Raw genomic sequence first — 24,558 nt, 5'->3', positions numbered from 1 at the left:
GGTGAAGCCAGGTGTGACAGGTGTAAGATTAATAATATTTTTATCTCACTCACCTCTTGTAATCGTCCATTTATCCAAAGGTTTATGTGTGCTATGATATCTTTTGCCACCGCAGCGGTTAAAAAACAGCTCTCAAAGCTGTGAAAAACACTGATAGCAGCCTGTCATTTTCAGAAAACCTGCTCCTGAACAGTCTTTAAGGGACTACTTTCTCACAAAGAAATAGTCCCTCTGACTCCGTTAAATGGACGTTTTAATTGCATCAGATATCAGTAGTGCAGGCACAAAAATGCATCTGATGATAATAAATTGTAGAGGAGAACATGTTCGTGTTTGGACAGAGGGTCAAACGGTAACATGACAATATTGTCAGCCTACATTATTGCTTTCAGTGTTGGGTTGTTCATGTTCTTGCCATGTGAGAGCACCCTCTGGAGTGCGACTGCTGTTGTTACAACCATGCAGAAATACAATACAGCAAAGTCATTTTGCTTCATAGTTGTGTCCATAATTACAATCATTTATTGGGTTCATTTGAAGGAATGCACCAACAATTTAGCACCGATTTACTCTGTTAATTCCAGCTAAATTAAAAGCCGTTAGAGGGATGCTGTTCTGATGCTGACTGATGCTGGCTTCTGAAGAGCAATATGGCCCCCATGTGGCTACCAGAGGCTCATTCTGCCTGCCAGCTATCAGGATCAGACAGATGTGACTTGGCAGAGTTATGGTGGCCCTCCTGCAGGAGCAGCGAGACTGCTGGCTTCACTTTTCATGGAGAGATGAGGTCTCAGCATCTGAGCAGAGAAGCAACTGGCGATAGTGGAAGTGAAATGTTGAAGTGTGCTGCTTTCCAAGAAGACATACATTTAATTTCACCAGGGAGGGAATCTTGTTTAAGAGAGAATGGAAATAAAGCTTTCGTCTCAGCAGACATCTGAGGGGATGGAAATGTAGATCTCAATTAACAGCCAAATCCTATTCACCACTACTAACCTGGAATCAGATAATTACCATCTGTGAGTTAATTCATGTGATCGAGTTTCTATTTCCAGGTCTCTCATATCTGGTGTGAAGCAACTGACACACATGCATGTTGGATGAGACGGATGACCTTGACTACCATCTGCCCATCAGGCCTCCTGGTAGCTGTGAAGGATATTCTAAGAGGAGGTTATGCATCTGGGATCAAAGTACAAGCTGTTGCACTGGGACTATGGCTCTAAAGAGCCGGTGACCTCCATAAATGTTAATCATCCAAACGACTGGAGTGACCTCACATTAGTTTGTCCTTCCAGCATTAGCTTGTACCGATGGCATCTTAGTGAAGTACACTTGGCTGAGGCTGCAGACGTATTTCACATGACGGTTATAGAAACGATAGAGCTTCTGATGGATTAGATGCTTCACTTAATGTGACTATTTTTAGCATTGTCGCCCGTCTAAAGGAACATAAAATCATAATTGTGTGAACTGTTATGGTTTTAGATTATCTGTGTCTTGACCTGTGCTATTTCAAGCATGCTATAGTTCAGATATTTCCTTTTTCATTCTTACATTTTTGGAAACCTGATGTGTTGATTTATCATTCAATGTTTTTCCTTTTAGATTTGAAATGATCAAATGTCCTTTACTGTAAGCCACAGATGTTATCATATGAATCAGCCATCATAAAACTTACCAGCTCACAAAGTATGACACCCACCACTTGAGTGTGTTTATTAATGTAAATATTTACTAACAGTTGTTCTTTCTTCATAAAAAATATACAGCGAAATGAAAGCATCAACAAGACAAAAAATCACAACATCCAAAAGCACACATACGTATTAATACAAAGAAAAGTTACATAAATATATATACGCACTTAAGTCTTCTATGGAGACTTTTTAAGACAACTGTGTAAATAAATAGCATGTGACAACTACAAACAGTATACAAACCTGAGACTACAGTGGGGCTGTGCTGGTACATATTTCTTTACATACAGTACCTCTTTTGTATTAAAACCTGAACGTGTACAAGAAGCTACAGTAGCCGGTTCAAACTATTGTGACACATATTACAATACTCACTAAATATATACTTTTGCTTCAAAGTATTAAGAAGTTAAAATTCAAATCACTGTAGTTATGGAGTGTATGAAGTATTCCAATTAAACTTCTCAGGGCGTATTTTCCCGCCGTGGTCCCAGATGTGATGAAATCTGGAGAAGAAAGAACACAATTATCAATTAATTTAACTGACATAACTTCCAAAAACACTCCCATGTTGCCTCTCCACATTTGATTGAGATCTGCTCACTTCCTAAATTACCTAAATTACCTAAATTACCATACTCAGAATGAAGTGACTGAAGTAAGCCTTTGTTGATGACTACGGCATCAATCAATCAATTAAAATGTACTGTGTGTCCCGAAAACTGGGAGCAGAAATCCATTACGCATCAGTACATCTTTTGTGGTCAGGATTACTTATTGGAAAGATGAATGAATGCACAGATATTTAAAGAAAAATCATAATTTTTCATGAAAACATCGGCCATTTTTTTCAATAGCTTCCAGGTCATTTAACCCAAAATCGGATGGATTCAGACCACTGACCGACTTCAATTATCTGCCTCTAAACCTAACCCTAACCCTCGGTCACTGACCAAAGTCAGTTTTCTGCCTCTAACCCTAACCCTAGATCCAACTATGTGATCAAAAAAACGTCCATACAAATAGGTGCCAGAGGACTCCATATGGCCCGAAAATAGCTCCTAAACACTCCTGGAGGAACAATGTTGGCCAATTTCACCTCTGATCCATCCCATTCACTTCGCATAGGGACACGTTTTGCCGATTATTTTCAATAGCTTCCAGGTCATTTGACCCATTGACTCGAAATCAATGCCAAAATGTCTTGCTATACTGAATGAGACACATCTGTTTTTATTCAATTTTGCTGGAATTTCTATTTTTCATGAATATTTTAAATAAATGACTATAAATTATTCATCTGAAGGAACACATGACCAAATAACTGTAAATTTGCTCACTGTCTTGTTAACAAATGCTTTGTAACTGACTTGTTAAATTACTTTTAGTAGACAAAATACATTTGTTCACTACAAATTTGCCAAATGAATCAACACATTCAGAATTTGAAGAAAATCTGCAAAAGCACAATCTTATGCTCAGTGTTGCCAGATTAGAAAGATTTCATCCCAATTGTGCAGTTTTGGCCTGTCCCTTTAGTGTTTCTTCACTTTTAAAGCAGAGATGGAAATAATTGTATTGTATGTAGTAGCCTCCTGTTTTCTAGCACATCTGTGAACAGTGATGGAATGTAACGAAGTACATTTACTCAAGTATTGTACTTAAGTACGATTTTGAAGCATTTCCATTTTTTCATTCCATGAAATGGAAACAGGAAGTTAACTGTATCTCCAAACTTACATGTAAAAAAGTAAGGCACTGCTCTCTCAGCTGCCATCGGGTGTTCTGCTCTTGATTTGTCCGCCAGAGGGCAGTGTAGTACCAGAGGACCGAGCTGGGGAGAGATGGGAGTTGGAGTTCTTTGACGTGGTGGAGGCACGACTGCACTCCGACCACCCTGATGAGACTTTTTCTTGGTTATTAGAGAGCAGGGCTTCTTCTTCATGCTCGTCCAGAGGAAACACTCGTGGCTCCCAGGGTGTTTGAGGCTGCCGGAGGACAGAGGGGATGTAATGTAACTGAGTGGATCTATAAGCTCTATATTGTAGAAATCACTTTCTATGGACACAAGGATGAGAATGTAACATATTTATCAATGAATCAATATTTAATGAGGCTTAAAGTTGATTAAAAATAAATCAACTTCAAACAGAATGTGCAGCACATTCAATTGTTAAATAAGCCCAAAAACCTGATAATTGTTCTTCCCATATCAGTACCTTCTTTGCATTTAGACTTTGTATCATAGGTGTGCATAATTCTAATGCCTGTTGTGGTAAAATCGGGTTTCGTATGGTTGCTGGAGTGCTGAGTGAAGTAGGGGATATTTGTGGTGTGGAAAAGGTTGATTAGGACAGTCTGGTTTAGTGGCAACTCATTCCTTCTCCAATCAAAGCAAAGTGGTCCAGAGCAATCATGCAACTGCAGCAAAGTGGAGACAAGTATCTGTTGAGGCTCTCAAGGAGCCATCTCCGCTTTATAACTCACACAATATGACTGGGAAAGAGTGCTGATTAGTCTGCGACCCAATTTCACCACTCTATACTCCTCTTCTCTTTTCTGAAGCAGAAATACCACAGCCTTATCTTTAGCTGGAATGTTAGGGAAAATATCCTTCAGCGATTGAGGTGAAAAATTACCATTTATAGGCAGTATACTTCTCAATCTGCTCTTTCGGTGACTAAGGAAAGAAAAAAAAAATTTCCTTGTTTTTCTTAGTCTTTCAGTGAACTTATTTTACCTCTCTGGGTGAGGAGGTTATATTTTCACCAGTGTCAGCAGAATTATCCAAAAAAAAACTGAATGGATTTCTGTGAAACTGCACATGAAACTGAATAATGCATGGATCTTGATGAAACAACTTGTATATTCATGTGGCGGGTATCTATGAGTGAGTACAATATGATACAGATCCAAATAAAAATACTCCGACCATTTGCAGCCTTCAAATTATACTCCTGAGCTTGTGGATACTACATTGGAAGTCGTGTACATGATCAGCATGGATTTCAAGTAGTTCAATCATGAGAACACTGCCGCTGGGCAACGGCGTTTACATGACACAGAGGCTAATAATTTAGCAAGATAACGAGCACGTAGCATGATACAGGATATGCAAAGGGATAAAAAAAGATGAGGCGATTGGGAATATCAACATTTTACCTGGATATTTTCCAAAATTAGAAAGGAAAACTATATGGCAGCAAACACAAGCCGTGAAAACAGAGCGTATACAAAATTTCAACGTCTGAGGAAGTGAATACCTTGTTCATATGGACTCCATGACCATGATAAATACAGCCGCATTTGAAAGCAGCAATATACTAATTATTGTTTGATTTTAATGGTGGTGATCCAAGAGGAGAAAACGGCCTTCGCTTCAGTGCAAAACCCATTTCACAAGCCACCAGTTGGCATCAGCGTGAAAACACTGACCAAAGTAAGCAAGTCAGCAAAACCGTCAATTTAAAGGATTCTCAACCAATTAGAGAAATTAACTCAAAAACATCACTGGAGACTTCACAGACTTCCTGTAATGTGTTATTATGTTTGTCATTGGTTAATACTTTATACTCCTTTAAATTATGTGCATACAGACACCATGTGACATTTGCTCATGATGTTGGAGACAGTTATAATATTCTATAACATTATACCCAGTGGAAAAATGCATTGTGTCAGTCAGCGACGTTCCCTCCTCTGGCTCATGGATCATCCCGCTCATATATTCAGAGTCTGTATGGGAGATTCAGCTTTTCAGCTGTGGTGCTTTTGATCTTACCAGCCACTCCTCCGAGCTTTGCTGTTCATCAGTATCCAGCTGAGCACAACTCAACAATTCCACAGAGCTCTCCTCTCCTGATGTGCACATCCCGCCCCCACTGCCTGACAACCTGCTGCCAGATCTGGAGAGAAAAAACAAACACACCCCATGAAACTTCACAGGGACATAACTCAACACTCCACTTTCACACCAAGATTTGGATTTAATGCAGTTGTCAAATGCATCTCTTTGTTAACATATTCTGATGAACGCAGGAAATATGACAAACAGGGCCTGACATTTCGGAAGTTTAAGAATATATTCTTCCCAATCTGACGTCTGTAGTTCACCTTGAATTTTGGTGAGGCTGTGTGTGTATTTTTGTATGTCTGTGTGTCTTTTCACCTTTTAGGACGCCTGCAGCATTTTCTCGTCCCCCAGGATCCCCAGCGCATTTTCTCACTCTGTTCTAGGGCCAGGTGTCTCCGGGCAAAGACTTCATCGGTGAGATCCTCCACCTGAAAAACAGGCACGCACACACACACACAAAGATTTTTTTTTTTTTCACAGATGACAATAAGAAGCTTATGTCCGAAAGGATGAGACACTACCTGCCCCTCCTCACTGTCCTCCACCTTCTCTGCCTCGCTGTTTACCAGAGGTGAGGTGTCAACCAGCCGCCACCTGGAAAGAAAGATGACAGACAATAACAGTGGACAGTATGCACAGTTTCTTTCAGTTTAATTTTTCTTTTATTCTTTTTGTTACAGTCATGTTATAATTCAGACATGCATTTAACACTCTTGCAGGACAAAATAAATCTGGCATAAATCCTTAAATTATCAGTGGATCGACAAAATCAAAACTGGTCGCACTAACTTTGTAGCTCGTCTTCACTTTACTCTGGTTGCACCAGAGACAGAATTAAAGGACTTTTAAAGAGAGTGATAAATTAAAACTAACAGCCATTTTCATGCCCTGTTAGTCCATTAGTTTAATTAGAAACTCTATCAGGGCAACACACTGTACAAAACCAGGACCTTGAGACTTCACACAACTCCTTCAGAGTCAGTTCTGTTCCATACCTGGGCGTCAGGATGTCTTTGTACTGCAGCTTTTCCACTTTAGCTGCTGTCATGGGGATGACAATGTTGTCAATGTTGTACTCGCTCACTCCCTGGCGTTTGCGCACAAACCGCTGCAAGGAAATGTGGGGCAAGTTAAACTGGGAGCAACATGACAGCTAACACCAATTACTCAGAAGTGTTCACACATTCAGAGTCGTTTTGTATCACAGAGGTTTCCTAAACTGAGGACAGACCAGCTTGTGACATTTAACTCGTATGCATGTCAAGAGATCCTTTCGAATTTATGTTGTAGGAGTGTATTTAATTTGAAATATCACTTCACTCTCGCTAAAAAAAATCTGTATTCTAGGGCTGAACTCGGCATATCTGGAAAAAACAATTTTTTCGGACCTTGAGAGCCCTTGAGGCTGATGGAATGTTTGAAAAGTAAGCACACTGTATTTCTTACATCACTAAAAGACTGATGAGAGGTTAAGACACAGTTTTCATGGTAGAGGTTTGAATGAGGGTAAGGTTAGGTAAGGTAAGTGATACAATGTAACTACGTACATTTACTCAAGACTTGCTCAAGTACTACTGGTATGGGTGCTATTTACATAACTACTGTACTGAGTTTGGGCATTACACAAGGCATCACAAGTACATTGTTCATAAGTTCAAAACTGTGTGTGTGTGTGTTACCTGTGAGGCCCGCTTGCTTGTAATCTGTGTGTAGCTGTCCTCAAGCACTTCATCTGAACTGTCCTCTGTGTCACAGAGCTGGTACAGAACATCTTCTTCCTCTGAGTATAACACACACACATACGTTTCATCGGGGTCTGATTGATCCAATCAGCAGTTTATTTTTCATAAATTAAATATAAATTTGAGATGGCTCTGCTTCTCAGGTTTACAAAAGATAAACCTGGAACACACACTTTCTTAGACACACCTTCTATCAGCCTGTGGATGCGTCTTCTCTTCCTTTTCCGCTGATTGGCTCTCCTGTGTCGAGTCTGAGCAGTGCCTGCCATCCCGATCGGTGACAGAACCATAACTCTGCTTTTATGATGCCTCGCACGCCGCTTGTATTTATGACCTATAATAAAACACACACACAAGCTAAGTTAACACACCACAGGAATTTCCTCTTAATCCCAATCTGCCCTTGAGTTCCTGTAGGATTTTACGCTTTGGTTAAAGTGTACAAAAGCCAATCCTGAACCATTAGTCCTGGCGGGTGACTGCCTCTCAGCTTCCTGCTCCTGGTTCACCAGCTTTATTTAGTATAGTATATTAGTACATAATTGTGTGAGTTTGCTCTTTATTCTCACACAAAAAAAAAAAGCTCATGACAACATTAGTCATTATTCTCCATGTCATTTGCCCATATTGTCCATTTCCTGCTTGCTATCACTGTTTATGTAATCCACTCTATTTAAACTATGATAAGCTGTGATAAGAGTTAGTTTCCATGCACCAGACTATTATTTTACGTGACGTCTACTTGACAGACTGTCTTCCTCTGCTGCTATTGACAAAAGGAGATTAAGATCATTCAAGCTGACAGGAGATCGACAGAGGGGTGGGTGAGTGACGTCTTCATCATTTTCCAATCTGCCTCCTTTGTGTCTCTTCCTGTACTCTCTCACTACATCGCTTCTTGTCTCTTTCATCCCCTCACTGGTTTGTTTAACACAGTGTGTAGTCCCTCAATAAAAAGGAAAAACTTCTATAATCAACCAGTCGTAGATTGTTTTGGCTCATCAGTCTACATTGTGGACATTCATGCGAGTAAGAGCCACTTAAAGCCCGGAAACAGGAGCTTCCAGATGTATGATCATTCATTAGATTCAGGCTAATATGCCACGACATGTATTGGCATCGGTGAGATCCCAGATGATTTCACCTCCATCTACTGCTCGGCTGGAAGCTTCATACAGACCCAGTGGGGTATCTGAGGAATCACTTATCATGGTGGACAGGGAGATAACAAGCAGACACAGCGGTCGACTCTGAAGCAGCCATTTTATTTTTATATTCACAGTGGTTGTGTTTCCTTTTACTGAATGCAATCAACCAGGAGAATTGTCTAAACACAATGAATTGTCAGTTAATTATAATTATTCATACATTATTATTTAGAACAATGTCAAGTATAGAAGGCTTTATAAAGATACAATGTGTGACATCTCTGCATCAATATGTCTAGCAAGGACTACTGAATTGTGTATTTAAATCTTCCTAAAAAAATTACAATGTCAAAACAAAAAAAAATCCTGTACTGTTTTTAAGTAACACTGCATTTCATTGGTCGCCTGGCGCTTCCAGTAGAACTGGTCATCTGTCTCATCCGTTCACTATGACATCCACTCTGCTCATAGGCAGCAATTAAGCATATTGCTCAGTAAGGCAGTACAAAGCACCGCAAATGTGCTAAGCTGTGGCAACGTGAAATGTTACTTAGTGAAGTACGCGTAAAGCGAAAGAGAGCAATGTGCTGTAAGAGATGAGAGCACCAGGCAACATAACAGGGTATGTAATCAATACTAAAGGGCAGGATCTTACTGTTATGCAGCGGTGTGGAGCTGCGTCTGTTGTAGCATGCTGCACTGGATGGTTGGACATTGATAACCAAAGGCTTCAGGGACCATTCTTCTCTGGCCCCGGCCGTCTTTAAGTGATGTGACAGAGGAGTGTCTGGAAGAAGATGACAACACAATTTTAAGCTTGTGGTCAAACGAAACACAAGATTTTCTACAGCAATCTACAATATTCATCAGCACAAGCATGCAATCACACACCGGCAGTGTAAAAGCACCCACATCTGTTGTTTTTCTATGCAAGCTGTCCCACTGGCAGCAGCAAAACAGCAACAGGATACTCCACTGTTCTAATTCCCAGTTGCCAGTTTCAAACAGAAATTCAGCAGTTTTCATTGGGAGAAAAGAAGGAGCGAGAAAGAGGTAATGAAGGAACGAGGGACTGAAATTATTGTAATGATGCCTACAAACCACCTTTTATATCAATAATACAGTACATGATTTGTGTTGTTGTGCCTGTGCTCTCTATTCTTACAATGGACAACCAGCTAATGACATCATTAGTCATTATTCTCCATCTCCTGCTTGCTTTCACCGTTTATGTAATCCATCTCTATTTAAGCTATGATAAGGTGTGATAAGAGTTAGTTTCCATGTACCAGACTGTTATTTTAGGTGACGTTTACTTGACAGACTGTCTTCTTCTTCTGCTATTGACAAAAGGAGAGTGAGATCATTCAAGCTGACAGGAGATCGACAGAGAGGTGGGTGAGTGACGTCTTCATCAGTTTCCAATCTGCCTTCTTTGTGTCTCCTCATGTACTCTCTCTTCTATCGCTCTCACTTGTGCCTTTTTTATTACCTCATTGTTGTATTTGAAGGGTAACGCTGCTCCTCTGGTGTTTGTCCTCCCTCTCGCTCCTCTTCAAAATATTTTCACATCTAACATAGTTTTGGTGAGTTTTATATTGTTTGAATGAAGTGTGTTTTACAACGATAAAATAACTGTTTCTCCAAATGGAGTCTGGTGGAATTGGCAACTGACTTTTACTGGTTTTAACAACAATATCTTAGACTTTAAAGCTGCACTATGCAGTTTCGGAGAAGAAATTTTAATCAGAACAGAAACTTCACTGACTGATTTTTTTTTATGCCTAAACAAACTAAATAAACTCTTTTTGTTTTCATGACTGAATAAACTGAATAAACAAACTGACCTTAAAGGATAACACAATTTCATGCTGTTTTACTTTGCCTATATTTGGCGGACCCTGCCACCTTTCTAGCTTCAAACAGTGTTCAGGGGACCTTATTTTCCTCTGAGAACAGCTTGTTTATTCACTTATGAAAAAATAAATATTTTGTATAGTAGTTTGTTATCTTTATTATTTATTATTATTTCCATTAATATTGTAAATATTAAAATTGTGAGTTTGAATTTCTTCTCCAAAACTACATTGTGCCCCTTTAAAAGCCCAATTTATGAGAAAGTTGATTTTTGAGTCTCATTCCCAAATCGTCAAATATCCACACTTTGGTAATTGTGGGTCGGGTCAGCCGCCATTTCCATGGCATTAGTAATTGACAAGTTGGGAACCGTTACAAAGTGGACCTTCAACAAAAAAGTCTATCTAAGAAGGGATCCTTTCCATAATGTTGCCAGACAATCTGAGGCTATCAGTAGCAAAAACAAGCACTTCAAGTGGACAGACTTTGATGGTGCACAATTGCCTGCAGGTAATACATTACAGCAGCTGCCACCTGCGGCGGTCTCGCTCAGTAATGGACAAATTTCAAGTATTGTTTTCCCCATTAATCACTTAGACATAAAATCATGGAAAAACAGGGTCCAAGTTGAAAATACCTAAGTTACCCTTTAACACAACAGACCAAGCAGGGTATCTGACATAGTGTGGCACATCCAGTCAGTATGCTACAGACATCAACTGGCAAATGACCCAGCATGGGAGGTGTGAGTTGCACCTCAGAAAAGGTCTTCCATGTCAAATATGAAGCCAAGAACTGTACCTTTCAGAAAACAGTGGATGAAACAACATTACGAAAAAAAACTTTGCTCTGTATTGTCAAGTTTATGTTGCTATGTAAAAGTTTCTCCTACCAAATGAAAGAGACAACAAAGGGTGAGGTGAAGAGCCGGGGGTTCTGGAGGACAGGGCCCTACTGGAGCTGGAGCTGCAGTCAGGATCAGAGCACAGGACTACAGGATCACAAGATGACCAACATGAACAGGAGGACGATGAAAGAGAAGAGAAGAGAGTAGACATGGACGTCCCAGAGTCCTGAAGATCAAGAGAGAGAGAGAGAGAGAGAGTTATTTTGCACATGATGCCAATTGGTCGATAGAGAATATTGAACTACAGCATTAACTCAGCTTCCTTGTGGGTTTTTGTTAAAGTATGAGTCATAACGTTTGAAGGGAGCTGCTCTCTGCTTAAGCACACTGATTAAAATCATTAAGTTGTTAAAGGGCTTTCTTAGTCATCTGCCAACATCACAATGGCGGCTGCTCGGTGCTGCTTCTTATTATAATACCTACAGTTACTCTTGGCTTTTTGCTAGAACAGTAGTGTTCAGCAAAATGGTGAAACTTTAATGGTTTGTCAAACATGAGAAGTGAAGCTTATATCAGGTTTATATATTTGTATATAAGCTACTAAGAGATAAGATCTACTTTAGAGCTACATTTTGAATATATTTGAGTTGTGGACAACACAAGAGATTTGAGGGAATCATCTTAGTTTTGGGAAACACTGATTAACATTTTTCACCATTTTCTGATGTTTTATAGACCAAACAACTCTCAATTGATAGAGGAAAAAGTAACATTAGCGCTTGATAAGTCAACCTGTCACGGCTTGTTGAATCGAGATTAAAATATGCGATATTAAGACTGTATTTCTGATTTATTTTGCCTCATTGAGGTAACAGGACAAGTTGCAAACACAAAATTATAACATTATTATTGTATAAAGCCTTCATGGCAAACATGGTAACAATCAGTTAACTGTTTACACACCCAGCAGGTTCACAACAGTATTACACTCTCCATTTAGCTTTGTTTTGTTCTCTAACAATAGCTGAGAAAAATAAGTGTCTCTTTAGCAGTTAAATGCCGTCATGGTCCTGCCATTTTGGGTTTATTGTGTGTGTGTGTTTTATATGTGTTTTCTGGCTTTGTGTTTTCTTTGGCCCTTTTCCAGTGTCCTGTTTTCCCTACTGTTTTCTTGTGGTCCTCACCAGTCTGCTTTCCCTCATTAGCCTCTCCCTCCTCCCAGTGATTTTCAGCTTTTCCAGCCCGTCAGCCACTTCCCTATTTCTAGTGTTTTCCCTGTTTCTAGTGTTTTTCCATTCACCTGTGTTTCTCCGCCTCACTCCTCCTGCACCTCATCCCCTCGTTAGTTTTGTTTGGATTTAGGCCTGTGTTCTCCCTGCTGTCTTTGTCAGTTCATCCTGTGTGATTCACCTGTTTTATTAATTTAAGACTCTTCCTGTGTCTCCCAGTTTCTCCTCGTGGTATGTTTCTGGTTTTGAGTTTTTCTTGCTTTGTTCCTTGCTTTTTTTTCCTGATTTGAACTTTGCTTTTGGTTGTACTTTGTTTTAGCATGTTTGTGTTGCTACTTTGTATTATGCTGTTTGCTCTTCTTGGTTTTTGGATTATTCAGCTTTTGTTAAACGAAATTCGCCTTTTGTTCTTTGTATATCTGATACTGTATATAACTGGACAATGATGGGGCTTAAATTCTTATTACTTATTACTAGAATTACATTGCCAACCACTTGAGACACGCACACACACACACACACACACACACACACACACACACACACACACACACACACACACACACACACACACACACACACACACACACACACACTTTATTGGCAGTACAAACACTAACAGACTGTGTACTGTCCTCTGGCTAAATAAAGGTTAGAGCTTTAAAACAACCACATGCACTTGTTCATCTGAAGCAAATCCAAGAGATTGTTTAATTAAAAGCAGGTGTCTGGCTTTAAACATTAATTCCTGTTTAATTTGAGGAACTATTTTAGTGATACAGCATTCCACCACTGAGGCCTGAATAAGAGCAACTGCTTTGATGACATGGATAATTTTAATTAACTAACTTAATGAATATGTTTTATGACTTCTACATGTTTACACACTGTCATCTGCCTTTCATTCATTATTATAAAACCCAAAATGCATCTCAATTAGGAGAGTGTTGCATTGTATTGAAATAAATTAGACACAGTGCATTACTGTCTTTTTTACTGTCACATCCTCAGAATCGAAAGGGGGAAAATTTTAAATGTGACTGCTGTATCTTAGCATCTATCCATTATCTACACCAACCTACACTGTGTGGGGACATGGACAGCACTAATGAATAGTCATTAATGAATCCCGGTGGGGAAACTGAATTATTTCAGAAGCACAGAGCAGGATTTAGATAAAATTGAGGTGAAAATAAGTAATAATACCAACTGGACATATTGCAAATTAAAAGGCATAATCCTCTTAAGAAGTGTCCAGGGCTGTGTCACATGTGAATGTCATACAGATTGTGCATGATGGACAGCCTGGCAAATGGAGGAGACTGCATGTGGCCTACCTGTGCACTGCGGGGGTTGTAGGTGCTGAGAGAGAACAGTTTGGGCTTGTGGTAGGTGACCAGGGGTCGGGTCCGGGCGCACACACATGACACATCAGCTTTGAAGAGTCTCCTGCTCCCCAGTCTCCTCCTCTTAGAGCTCCCAGGCACAAAGGCATCATGTCCTGTCTGACCACTGCGGGGATGAGATCAGATGAGGTCATGGAAATGTCAGGGATATGACTCATGGTGAGCCCACATGCACTAAAAAAAGCAAGGTTTTCAAGTTGTTGCTGGTCTTATCTACTTATATCCCTCTTGTTACACGCATAAACAAGCAGAATGTTTTTATCTTTATCACTTTTATCTTTACAGCCAGACGGAGAAAGTTAAAAAGGCATCAGGAAGGAAAGAGATGAAGGGATGATTCAAGTGTGGCCAGATGGCGGGGCCAACCAGGCTGTTTCAACGTGTTACATTACAAAAACAAGCAGAATGCTTTTAAACTGGATACCTTAGACAACTTGGACACACCTCTATCAGTACAAGTTTCTCTCTTTTGTATTTCATGTTAGATCTATTGTTATTGTAAACACAGCTAAAGTGTTTGCTTTAACTTACTCGTCTGATCTTTCATCCGTTAAATCTATTCATGTCTTTATGATTTCACCACAACAGAAGAAAATTGCAGAATCTGTTATTGTAGGTGTGACCAAGTCTCCCACTGCCATGTTTAGATAGTTACAGTGTCAGATTTGTGCGTGTGTGTTCTCTACCTTGTGAAGGCCCTCTTGCCCTTCCAGGTGTGTGGTGGTTTTGAGAGCGGTGAAAAGCTGAGAGGAGTCATCAGACTGTTGACAATCTGGCTGAGCTGAGCACTCTGCAATGAAGACACCAGCCACGTAACACATCTTACAAGCGACAAATTAAACTCAAGTGTGAAATACAATCCGTCTATTTAGTAACAGTGAGAGTAATGAGATGAGATTATGTCATTCATACCTCTCTGCTATTCATGGTACTTTTTTTTGCCTTATTTTCCTACTTTTGCTCTTAGGATGACTGACTTTTAATGATTATTGATTATTTAAGATTCAGTCAGCTGCTTCACTGCAGAGCTTGATGTGCTTTCAACCACAGCACTGACTTTAAACAGCATATAACTACATTCAATGTCTGACTACATATCAAGAGTGGAAAGCTAATTTTGTCCTCATTTTGGCTCAACATTGTTCATGAGTATCTGCCTGCTGACGATGATGAAATTGAGTTGACAAATATTATAAAACTATTACTTTTTCTTTCCTTTTTTTTGCCTTTATTGATAGCGATAGCCAAGGGGCAGACAGAATATGAATTAATTACAATTAATTGATTCATCTTGAAAATAATCGGCAGCTTAATCGCTAATTAAAATAATCGTGATTTGGAGTCCTACTGCTGAGACAATGTTTCCGCAAAAGATGTACAGTACACATTAAACCACCACAGATTCAAACACACCTCTCGCTACAGCTTTTAATGCTGACACAGACTTTAAGACAGTCTGTGCTGTGTTAGTTGAACAGACGACTCTCAGCGCTGTCTCACCCTCTACAGCTGGAAGCAGGAATAAGGTCTTTCCCTTTGAGTTGATTAAATACCCGCAGGCTTCATAAAGCAGCAGGAATTTAGCATAATAACACACAGGAACAGCATGCATACCATAATTAATTAGTTTAATCCTCTCAACCTGGGGCTGGGATATAACATTACAGATTCACAACCTCCTGTGCTTTTATAGACAGCAGCCTGACAGGCTCACGGATTTAAAGGAAATTATCCTGACATGGTCTATTGAGTTGTAGATGACTCTTCTCCTCGATTCCAGACTCTTCATACACCCAGTATTGTGTGTATGTATGTGTGTGCATTTGTGTTTGTTTTAGTTGCTCCTTCCTACCTGTCTCTCTATGTTGTGCAGGAGGCGTGCAGGACTGCAGGGTTCAGTGTCGGCATCCGAAGCTGTGCAGGACAACCCCGCCATCTCTCTCAGCAGGGTCTGCTGAATCTGCCTGTCTGTCAGTGGCTGGGACTCTGCAAGCACCACACCGCCCTTAGAGACACACACACACGACATTTTTAACACTCAACCTCTGTGTGGGGGGTTGTCCGCCTGAATTAAAATATATGGACTATTTATATTTTTATTTTTTTGGGATCACTGCAACGAATACGGACATTTCCAAGATGTATTACTCACAAGGATTATGACTTAAAGGTAAAAAGACAAGACAAAATAAATTGAGGCTTATCTATTGATAGATATATAACATGTTTATATTCATGCAATTTTTTTATCTTACTAGCAGTCCATGAAAGCTGATTGCGTTGCTTAAAGGGACAGTTTACCCCAAAATCAAACATACAGTACATCCTTTTCCTCTTACCTGTAGTGCTATTTATCCATCTACATTGTTTTTATGTGAGTTGCCATGAAATTGTCTGTAGAGATGTCTGCCCTCTCTCTAACATAATGAAACTAGATGGTACTCAGCTTGTGTTGCGAAAAGCACAGAACAAAAACTTGCACACTGAGATCAATGCGTTTATTCGTTGCAAAAATTCACAGTATGAGACAAAACAGAGTTACCAAGCAGTGGATATGATTGTGTGGTCCTCTCGGGGGGGAACTCTTCACTTTAGTGCAGCTTTAAAATGTGACTTCTACAGTGGTGAACTTTTCTTACCTTTCTGTAAAATACTTTAGCTAAAGTGCTACTCACTAGCAAAAGTTGGCAGGCTCTGTACATTCTCTTCACAGAAAACTGACTTGTATCAAGTATCATGTCCTGACCTTCTCTGGCTGCCAGTTGGTACATTATGTCAGCTGGGGGTTGAGGCGGTTACAGAGGACTTTTGTCTTACCTTGGTGGAGCGGATGTGCTTGTGGAGCTCCACCAGTTGTTGTATCCTCCCCTCCAGCTCAGCCAGACGCAGCTTCAACCAGCTCCATCTGCTGCCCAGCTCCGCTCTCTCTTCCAGCCACTGCCATCCACAGCTGCTGCTGCTGCTGCAGGCAGGAGGAACAGGGTGATAAATGACAGAGAAGAACAGTTAGACCTAATAGTGTTACATAAAAAGCTTCAAAACCCTGCTACGACCTCACAAGAAGATAATTCTGAATGCCTTGGAATTTGGTCATGAATGCGGTAAATACTTCCAGATATTCAACACAGTCATAAAATCCAGTAATTGACCACTGGGAGTGCACATAGAGGTCAGCATATGAGAATAATTGGCAGGAAAATGTGTCACCAGAGAGAAAACGAACATATTAAAGGACAAAGAGAGCACAAACAGACCAAACCATTTATCATTTCACACATTTATACTGCAGCACTCTCATCATATGACCTATTTTACACAGCCATGTTGCCATGTGTAAATTCTTTAGCATCCTAACAGCATCAAGGGGGGACACAAAAGCTTATCCAGGCCACAGAATACAGCTGATTTGTGTGGTTTGTTTCTATAGTATGTTACCATGGCACAAGCCTGTTCAGTTAGCATTTATCTTCTGTGAGTGTGTGTGTGTGTGTGTGTGTGTGTGTGTGTGTGTGTGTGTGTGTGTGTGTGTGTGTGTGTGTGTGCGCTTGGCTGGCTTCAGCAGGGCAATAGTTGCCATGGCAGTGCTCTTGGACCTTGGCTAGGACAGGAGGGGACTCCCCCACCTCACACACTCTGATGCAGGACAGAGAAAGGTTAGGCCAGTCTGCAAGCAGCCACACACAGAGTATTTCACAACAGTACCTTTTGGTATTATGAGGTTGTTTATTTATTGATTCATTATTTGATTGGCTAATGACTGCTTTTTCACTCAACTTGTGTTTGTTAAGGAATCAGCACTGTCTTTCCTCCAGAGACAATAGCCAGACCTGGCCATGCTGCAGCTCTCTCCAACTGTATAATGAGAAAATTCCTGGAATATTTGCCAAGCAGTAGGCGAGTCATGAGGAGAAGACAGGGGAGGAGAGGTTGCTTTCTACCACCTGTTTCACGGCAAGTTTGCAAACTACATATTTACATTTTTTTCAAGACATCTAGCAGCACAGAGCGAAAGTCTGAGTTTTCAAAGGCCAAATCCTGGTTGGATAAAAGGCCAGCCCCAGCATGTAGTTCTGAGGTTACGAATCCTCCCATTGGAGTAGTGTTTCTTGGCTTGTGCAGAGGCATTAAAGGCTTTTGGGTGTGTCCTCCACTGAAACTTTCCAACGCGCAGCCTTTCACGAATCCTCCCACACTGCGCTTTTAAAATTACAGACACACTGGAAACTGAAAATGAGCAACAGCTGGAGGTGTGAAGGACAGCTGCCAGCGCAGAAAATGATCAATGTTAAAACAAATTAAAAGTTAAACCATGTCACTGTGTTACAAGATGTTAAAGGCCAGCTATTTCCACAATTTCTAAAGCAAGGGTAACGACCCGTACCTACTCCAGCAAGGACATATCCTCCTCAAGGAGGAACCTACCATAAACACTCCCCAGGGGAGGTTTACTGACCAAGCACAGAGCATTGTTCAACTGACTCGAACAAAAGGCAAGCTGACACTTCCAAGATGACTGAAGCTGGCCAAATAAAAACACACACGCACACACTTACAAAAGACTCTTTCTCATTCCTGTTCTCAGTGCAAATAAAGATGCCCCAGTTCGGTAAAAGGCTCCTGTTTATTGCACTGATTCAGGGACTATTGACGTAAACAGAAGTGCTGAAGAACCAAATCTAACTGAAGAAATACACAGCACTGCACTAAAACCAGACATAACTTAAGCCCAATAAGAAAGGTTTAAGTGGACTAAAGCCAAAACCAGGATGTTACCCCTCCTGTCCCAACACTGATGTCACCACACTTTTGACTAGGAAGTGTAATAACCTAGGATGACACTAAAAAGAATTAAACTGACCATCTAAACAGCTCAAATCTCACTCAAAATAACCTAATTTCCAAATGACTATGATCAATTTTGATTGTATTTTTGTAACATTTAATGATCTGAAGCAAATAAGTAGTATACCCATCTGACTGAGAGCTTAAATTCCTGCACAATGTTACTGTCAACCCATGGTCTGTCCAAGCTTGACATTTTACATTTCCCTTACATCTCCTAAAGATAAATGCTTCTTTCAGGGTGAAAAGGTGAACAAGCACCCTGAGACAGATATCAAGGACTTTCTCTTTTTCTTGCTCTCTCTCTGCAATGTTTCCTCTCCTCCTCTCTTTCCTCTGTCAATCTCTACTGCCAGAGAGGGAAACAAAAAACGATTATTTTCTCCACAGAAAATACATTTGTTGTTGTGGTTGTTTGTCAGGGGTTTCACATAGCTCAACTAAGTCCAATTGCTCGTCTTCCCTGTATTAATCCTGCAATGTTTACCATTAATATATTTATTTGTGGACAATACTTACCACAGCAATGCAAAGATATTACCAAAATTGGTAAAATATGTGAAAAATTCAAATTTTTGTGTGGTTTGTGCACAGTCTTCTGTAAGTTGATTCTTTCCTGTGGCCCGTGAGCACCACAAAACTGCTTACAGGATGTCACAACACACAATCATTCCATCTTCTTTCCTCCCCAGGGGCAATACGAGCAAGGACGCAAGTACTGTACAGCAGCACCGCCCACCTAAACTACACACAGCGGCACACACTTATAAAGTATTTTATCTAGCAAGAGGAGGAGGAGCACGATGGCACAGAATGGCTGGCACGTTACAGGCTCTCTGGCATGTCTTGTGTTTATTTCCTAGCCCGTGGGTAAAGAGAGCTGGCGAGTCTGCTGAATGTGTTATGACTGCAGCATGGAAAGGGAACGTGTGTGTGTGTGTGCATGGCGAAAAAATGTCATCACACTCTCCACAGCTGGGAGGACAGGACTTGCACTCATTATAACCACACTGTAAACTTCGCCAAAGGCCAAGTAAAATATGTGTCTCACACAGAGGAGGAGCTGTGGAAAGCTGACTTTCCAAAACACATACCGTCATCCTGAAATAAGTCTTGGATTTCTTGTGTCATCCTTGGTCGTAATCTCACATAAACTTAATTAAATTCCCTCCAATTGACACCATATTTGTAGCTCTTTTCGACTATTTCCCTCAGTGTGTTTGCAGTCTTTATTGTCCTGAACTGAAAGGTTGCCTGGAGTGACAGTCCACCTCTGTGTTCTCCTCACTTGTCTGAATTAAAACAAGGCCAGCACCACAGCTGGCTTCTGGCAACCAAATCCCAGCAAAGCACAACAAATCATTTGGCAGCAAGAGTACAGTGAAATGGTTTTGTTTTCTTCAACACGAGCTGATAACTGTGTGACCCCGCGTGAAGCGATATGATTCACCTCGTCTTGATACGTGGAAAATACGCGGTTGAGGGGATTTCTAAAGTCTCTCCTTTGGAGTTTGTTTATTTAGCTGTAATCACCAGCTGTGAGAGCCGCATACACACTGTGGCCCTTTAAAATTCACAGAGTTAGAAATGAGAAACAGACCTCAATTTCAAGGCAGCCTACAACTCAAGACAGAAGGGAGAGGTCTTATAGTTTGCTTGTAAAAAGGAAACTAACTCTTCCATGGTATATTCGTGGAAAATGTGTTATAAAAGCCACTACACAAGTTTGTAAACAAGTCTGTCGGTTACGGCCATCAACAAATCAGGTTATCAACAGCTTCGCATCATATTTGAACTACAGTATATATCAATAATACCTATAATGTGTTGTGAAACATTGTTTTCTGATCAACTTTGAGTGCTAAACCTTCTTTCTCTAGAAGCAGCCTTCATAGAATCATAGTCTTGTTGATTAGTTTGCAGACATTAGGCTAGCACAATATGAGGAAGATCTGTAATGTGCGATGAGATGTTGAATATTGTGACACCATGGATCTGAGCCCCGTTCATTCCTATGAAAGCTGCTCAGTGGCGCATGAAGCCAATAAAAAGTTTGACTTGGGTGTAAACTTACAGTACCCGGATCTTCTGCAACACATTGTGCAGCCTAAAGAGTGCTATCGCTAACGTGAATGGGAATAAAACAACGTAATGGTGCAGCTCTTCTAGACTTTCCAAATGTTTGCGGACCAAATTTCTTTCCATAGGGGTTGTGACCCTCAAAAACATTTATGCAGCGTTTTTACAGCAGCTTCTTTCACTGTGTGCATCATGTGACGCTGTAATTGCACAGTTTGGCCACTATGTCAAATTGGCTTTAAAGCCCGGCGCTCCCACGTCAGATGGGAAATGGTAAACCGTCACACCAGAGGCTTAAAATTATCGCATTTTGGGGAAAATTGGTGTACGCGAGTAATAACCATAAGAATAGAAGGCATCAATGTGTAATTTTACGGAAGATGTTTTGGCAATATGGCATTATTGATCGCACATCGACAAAGCTTCATCTGATTGGTGTGAATGCATGGTCCATGTATCCAGGGCTCATTGCATTTCAGGTAGTCTTTTTGCCATATCTCTATCATGTATGTTTACATCTTGATGACAGTAAAAATACAATTTATCAGTCAGGTTAATTTATCGTTGTGGATACTCACACAGGGAGAGTCTTGATTCTGCTGTGAATCTTCTGCTCCTCTTCTTCTTCGTCTGAGCTGCTGCTGGCTGTGGCCTCAGAGTCCAAAGCCTCCAGCAGGCCTCTCAACACTGACTGGTTGGAGTGGCTGAACTCTGTGAGCTCCATAAAAGAAGATGAGGCTGTGGACGAGTCCAGCTGAGGAAAATGGGGTTTATGGCCCACTTGTGGAGGTAGTATATCAGGGTGTATGGGGTCTGAGCTGTCGAGAGAGAGAAATCCATGTTGGCAGTGCCTTTTCAGCCCCTCCAGCTGCTGCTGGCAGTGTAGCAAAGCGTGCTCTCCTAGCAGGGCTTGCAGTCTCCTCTGCAGCCTCTGAGCTCGGCTGTGCAGCCCTGCCTGGCTGGAGAGCTGCTCCTTCACGGCCTCCTCCAAGACAACTCTGGAAACCGGCTGGTCAGAGTTAACTCTGCTGCTACAAAGCTGTACTGAAGATAGAGGAGGGCAGCCAATTCTGTCCACGTTTTCCTGTGTCAATATAGAAGAGTAGACAGGAGTGAAGTCCTGGTAATTTACCTCCCTGTTGCAATATAAAGGAGGAGCAATGGTGAGGGTAAGAGGGGAGTGATGCACATCACCACCATCTGGCCCACATTCAGGAGCAGCACTGCGTCCATGCAGCAGACGAGCCACTTGGCTATTGTGTTCAGGGACAGTGACTAAAAACATGTCTGGTACACCTGGGAAGACAGAGGCCACCTGATGAGAATCTCTCAGGCCTTCACCGAAAGAAAGGAGGCCGGGGAGGGTAGCAGAGCTGGGGAGTAGCACCGTGTCACGCTGGCTGGCAGACACCTGGGGACACGGGGAAAACACAGGGTTGGCAGGGATATCCAGGGGGCTCGCAGGGAGAAAGGAGTCCAGAGGGGGGCACAAGGACAGGTTCAGCCACATCTTCTGGAGGTCAGCATCATCCGTCGATCTCAACTGAGACTCAAAATCAGTGTCCATTCTGACAGACGCAGGAGGTGACGACAGGTGGATCCCATGGCCATCTTTAAGGGTTCTGGTCAAAGCTGGGGCCATGCCACTTTCAAAACTACTAATGCTCTAGGTCGCCAAGGGAAAATCACCTGACAGCAAAAAACACATGGGTAAAAGAGCTTCTTTAAATGAATCGCCAACATTTAGATAACTGAATATTTGTTGAGTGACACATACACGTTTTCTGATTTCAGCTTTTCCAATGTGAATATTTTCTGGTTCCTTTTCTTCTCTATGACAGTAAACTGAATGTCTTTGGGTTGTGGACAAAACATGACATCAAGGACTTCATCTTGGGCTTTTACATAAAAGTGATCAATATCTTTTTTTTACGTTTAACATTTTCAAGGACGACACAACTAAATGATTAATTGAGAAAATGATAGACAGATTAATGAATTATGAAAATAATGAATTGTTGCAGAGCTAGCTAGTTAGTAACTTCCCCTGCTGATGCAAAATAATCCCTTAAAAAATAAAACTGGATTCCTAGCAGAATTTAAGCACAACTCTACACAAATACAGTCAGTAACACTTAACAATAACTAGCATTTAACTAGCTCTTAACAAACAGTGAAATGTAGAGCCCGACCGATATGTTTTTGGGATCGATGACGATACGGATAGTAGGAAGTAAAAAAAATCCACTATCTATATATTGGCCAATAAACACACAATCCCTTAAATATGATTACCAATCACTTATGACAAAGACATGTAACAGACACAGGATATATTTTGTAATGTAACAATAACCCTTATTGTCTAAAATGACATCCGTGCACTGAAACAGTAAACTTCACTTTTTTTAAAATAATAATAAATGATCCCAAGCATCATTGACTGCATTATGATCAATAACTATATATCTGTGCTAATATGTAATAATATCAGCCAACCAATATATCAGTCAGGTTCATATGAAATTCTTTATAAACCATTAAATAGGCGACTGTCAAAGTTTATAGACATCAGTTGTAAATTTACAAGAAACAAATACTTAATAAATGTTTAATACATATTTCATTGTTGTTCACAGTGAAATAACTATTAACTAAAGTTTAATTAACCATGGATTAACCATTTATCAATGATGGTTATTAGAAAGTGTCACCATACAGTCTAGGAATACTTAATACTGGGACCACACACTATTCAAAATTAGTTAAGAATATTGGGATATTTTATTCTGTGACATATCTGAATTCTTATTTTGTGTTTTGTAAATATATTTGCGTCCAAGCACATGCACACATGCACCCATGTCCCTCACTATGTCTGAGTAGTGTGGATAGAAGCAGTGCAGACAAACCACAATGAGTTAATGACAGGAGAAACAGACACTGAAACTGCAGCCAAGAAACTGTAACGTTACATTAACGTCAGCTGTCTTACGATGACGCATTAATGGTTAACGAACTGGTGAATTATCGTTAACTTATCTCTTCACCTTGTCCACTTTATTTTGACATGAACATAAATCCCTCATTACACTCCTGCTGAACATCTTATTTTGGATTTACCCTGGCTGGCCTCTGTTTTGCCTCCACTAGCTAGTTGTAACGTGTAAGTTACCAAACTAACGGACTAACTAGCTAGCTAACTAACTAACGCCAACTAACTGCCTTGATAATGGAAGTGATGTGAAACGATAAGGTACCAAAACAACAAAAGTAGGAGCCAGGAAACAAGGTGATAAATCACAGGTTAGTTTCACATTAACAACGACCGGACAATCAGTCACTTGAACCGAGTAAATATTAGCTAAATAACGTCCGTTAACACTCAGTGAAGTCTCCATGTCGAAACGTTACTCACCTGACCAGGAGGTGAACCGCTGACTGAACATCGTTTATTCCAGGAAGATTTACGGCTGGTTATGTGGTTAAATCTTTTTTTCCCCCCCTTTTGCCAATCCTTCTGTAAAAGATGTGTCTATTCAGCCGACTATCCGACGGTGACATTTACTTTTATCCTCCTCTCCTTCTAACTGGCACCTCTCCTCCTTCAGCTTCACTCATCAACTGCCGAGCGGAGTGAACGCATCTGAGGCAGGAGGAGGGCTGGACCAGCCTCATGACGCCTTCACGACCCTCTCAGAAACTCAGATTTGTGAGCACTCACAGTAAAAAAAACATCAATTGACCATCAACAAACAAACCAACAAAACGTGTGTGTGTGTGTGTGTGTGTGTGTGTGTGTGTGTGTGTGTGTGTGTGTGTGTGTGTGTGTCTGTGTGTGTGTGTGTGTGTGTG

At 40.7% G+C, this 24,558-nt stretch overlaps 2 protein-coding genes across 5 annotated transcripts in view; both read right to left on the bottom strand.

The window, feature by feature from the left end:
• The window catches only part of map2 (microtubule-associated protein 2), a 103,807-nt gene extending 103,656 nt beyond the window's left edge, over positions 1-151 (bottom strand). Inside the window, exon 1 of one of the 2 annotated variants that reach the window (XM_084361887.1) lies at positions 54-151. The gene's annotated coding sequence lies outside the window, so the exon portion shown is untranslated. The remainder of the gene's footprint in view (positions 1-53) is intronic. The other variant, XM_084361889.1, reaches the window with a different exon arrangement.
• A 1,537-nt stretch (positions 152-1,688) lies between these two features.
• On the bottom strand, positions 1,689-24,355 carry kansl1l (KAT8 regulatory NSL complex subunit 1-like). Of its 3 annotated transcripts, none has more exons than XM_084362151.1 (16): positions 24,122-24,355; positions 21,282-22,392; positions 16,600-16,747; positions 15,635-15,787; positions 14,469-14,572; positions 13,714-13,888; positions 11,193-11,373; positions 9,099-9,230; positions 7,483-7,629; positions 7,233-7,333; positions 6,549-6,661; positions 6,075-6,147; positions 5,869-5,981; positions 5,482-5,605; positions 3,441-3,688; positions 1,689-2,206 (listed from the first exon to the last, which is right to left on the bottom strand). In XM_084362151.1, exons 2-15 carry the CDS (start codon positions 22,343-22,345, stop codon positions 3,467-3,469), a joined length of 2,850 nt encoding a protein of 949 aa, XP_084218277.1. In that variant the 5' UTR covers positions 22,346-22,392; positions 24,122-24,355; the 3' UTR covers positions 1,689-2,206; positions 3,441-3,466. The 3 variants fall into 3 exon arrangements, with proteins under 3 accessions (XP_084218277.1, XP_084218278.1, XP_084218279.1); XM_084362152.1 differs by having other exon boundaries at positions 16,600-16,744; XM_084362153.1 differs by having other exon boundaries at positions 16,600-16,741.
• Between the last annotated feature and the right edge of the window lie 203 nt (positions 24,356-24,558).

The sequence above is a fragment of the Pagrus pagrus genome (assembly GCF_965226575.1).
Source record: "Pagrus pagrus genome assembly, chromosome: 9".
Classification (NCBI taxonomy): Eukaryota; Metazoa; Chordata; class Actinopteri; order Spariformes; family Sparidae; genus Pagrus; species Pagrus pagrus.
The sequence above is the reverse complement of the archived record's forward strand: the minus strand, read 5'-3'. Positions and strand labels throughout refer to the sequence as shown.

Coding starts and splice junctions, on each gene's coding strand:
- kansl1l (XM_084362151.1), bottom strand. CDS start 22,345: ATGGCCCCAGCTTTGACCAGAACCCTTAAAGATGGCCATGGGATCCAC. Junction 7,630..9,098: donor CTCCACACCGCTGCATAACA/GTAAGATCCTGC, acceptor GTTTTATTATAG/GTCATAAATACAAGCGGCGT. Junction 5,982..6,074: donor AGGACAGTGAGGAGGGGCAG/GTAGTGTCTCAT, acceptor CCTGTTTTTCAG/GTGGAGGATCTCACCGATGA.